This window comes from Kryptolebias marmoratus, linkage group LG2 (assembly GCF_001649575.2).
Source record: "Kryptolebias marmoratus isolate JLee-2015 linkage group LG2, ASM164957v2, whole genome shotgun sequence".
Taxonomy (NCBI): Eukaryota; Metazoa; Chordata; class Actinopteri; order Cyprinodontiformes; family Rivulidae; genus Kryptolebias; species Kryptolebias marmoratus.
The window spans coordinates 230,864-232,524 of NC_051431.1; the positions used below are offsets into that span (position 1 = coordinate 230,864).

Here is a 1,661-nt window from a genome sequence, read left to right on the forward strand (position 1 = left end):
GATGGGAGCAGAGAGCGAGCTGCTGGGAGCCGGAGGCAGCAGAGGATTGTGGGCAATCAGACCTTTTACTCCTCATCACTGACCTTCATCAGGTGTGAGCACCTGAGTGTCCAGGTGAGGTGGACGTACCTGCAGACTGTTCCTCAGCTCCCGACAGTCTCCCTCCAGGCTGGAGATCTGCTGCTGATACTCCAACATTCTGAAACAGGATTACAGGTCATCAGCTGCAGCAGGTGATGTCCTCTGCTCAGGTGTGTGTGTGTGTGTGTGTGTGTGTGTGTGTGTGTGTGTTCTCACCTGGCCTCGTTGGTCTGGATCTCTCGGTCCTTTTGTTGGATCTGGTTGTTGAGTTCGATCACACTCTGAGCCAGCTGCACAACAAGAAGCCTTTCAGTCAGGAGGCCACAACACCTAAAACACCTGGAATACCTGTCACTTCCTGGATGGTGACATCACTTCCTGTGACTGACCTCTCCTCGTTTCTTGTGTAGCTCTGTCAGCTCCTCCTGATGGCGAATCCTCATCTGAGCCATTTCCTGCTGCAGGAGGTCGCTGCGGGCCGAGTCTGCGGATCTGAGAGGACAGGACACAGAGGGGACAGGACACAGGGGGACAGGGCACAGGGCACGGGGGGACAGGACACAGGGGGACAGGACACAGGGGGACAGTTTTAGAGGATGTGTTGTTGTGTCACTTTGGACAAACTGAGCTGGGACATGATTAGATTTATGACAGTCAAAATGTCTCCAGCAGTCTCTGCCTGTCCCCAGATGTCTCACCCGGCCTCATGTCCCCTCTGGACATCATATTTGTCTGTCTGGTATCTCTCTGTAAGGACGGCTTGCAGGTCTGATTTCTCCAGGAGACGATTGTCTGAAACACAAACATCAACACAGATCACACAATGTGTCCTCAGTGTGTGTGTGTGTCCTCAGTGTGTGTGTCCTCGGTGTGTTTGTGTCCTCGGCGTGTGTGTCCTCGGCGTGTGTGTCCTCAGTGTGTGTGTCCTCAGTGTGTGTGTCCTCAGTGTGTGTGTGTGTCCTCTGTGTGTGTGTCCTCGGTGTGTGTGTCCTCGGTGTGTGTGTCCTCGGTGTGTGTGTCCTCGGTGTGTGTGTCCTCAGTGTGTGTGTCCTCAGCGTGTCTCCTGACTCACACTGGTGGACGATCTCCTCGAAGGTTTGTCTCTGGATCCGGTCTCGGAGCTTCAGCTGCTCTGAGACGTGTCTCTTCCACTCCATCACCACCTGAACAACCAATCAGAAACCACGGATCTGAAACTGGTTCTGAACCGGCCCACGTGTGAAAACAAACCAACAGAACCTTTAAAGCTCTGTCAGTCACTCTGAGATCAAAGTTTTATTGCTCCGAGGTTTTCGTCTCATTCTGGATTTGACTGGACCGGTTCTGGTTTCTGAGCTGAGGGAAGCTGCTTGACTCACTGCAGATGTTCGTCCCTGAACCCCTGTTGGACAGAGACCGGACTCTGCTGGGGGGACCCTGGACACTGCTGGGGGAACCCTGGACTGCTGGGGGGAGACCGGACTCTGCTGGGGGGACCCTGGACACTGCTGGGGGAACCCTGGACTGCTGGGGGGAGACCAGACTCTGCTGGGGGGACCCTGGACACTGCTGGGGGAACCCTGGACTGCTGGGGGGAGACC

At 55.2% G+C, this 1,661-nt stretch overlaps 2 protein-coding genes across 6 annotated transcripts in view; both read right to left on the reverse strand.

Annotated features, from left to right (window-relative positions):
* Positions 1-1,661, reverse strand: part of atg16l1 (ATG16 autophagy related 16-like 1 (S. cerevisiae)) — a 48,914-nt gene that overhangs the window by 46,357 nt on the left and 896 nt on the right. For all 4 annotated transcript variants that reach the window (XM_037979864.1, XM_037979861.1, XM_037979860.1 and 1 more), the window contains exons 2-6: positions 1,154-1,244; positions 780-873; positions 471-573; positions 298-371; positions 130-199 (exon numbers count right to left, since the gene is read on the reverse strand). In XM_037979864.1, the coding sequence (XP_037835792.1) occupies positions 130-199; positions 298-371; positions 471-573; positions 780-873; positions 1,154-1,238 (426 nt within the window). In that variant the 5' untranslated portion in view covers positions 1,239-1,244. The remainder of the gene's footprint in view (positions 1-129; positions 200-297; positions 372-470; positions 574-779; positions 874-1,153; positions 1,245-1,661) is intronic.
* The window catches only part of LOC108228770 (zinc finger protein 708-like), a 17,442-nt gene that overhangs the window by 8,100 nt on the left and 7,681 nt on the right, over positions 1-1,661 (reverse strand). The gene's annotated exons all lie outside the window — the stretch shown is intronic.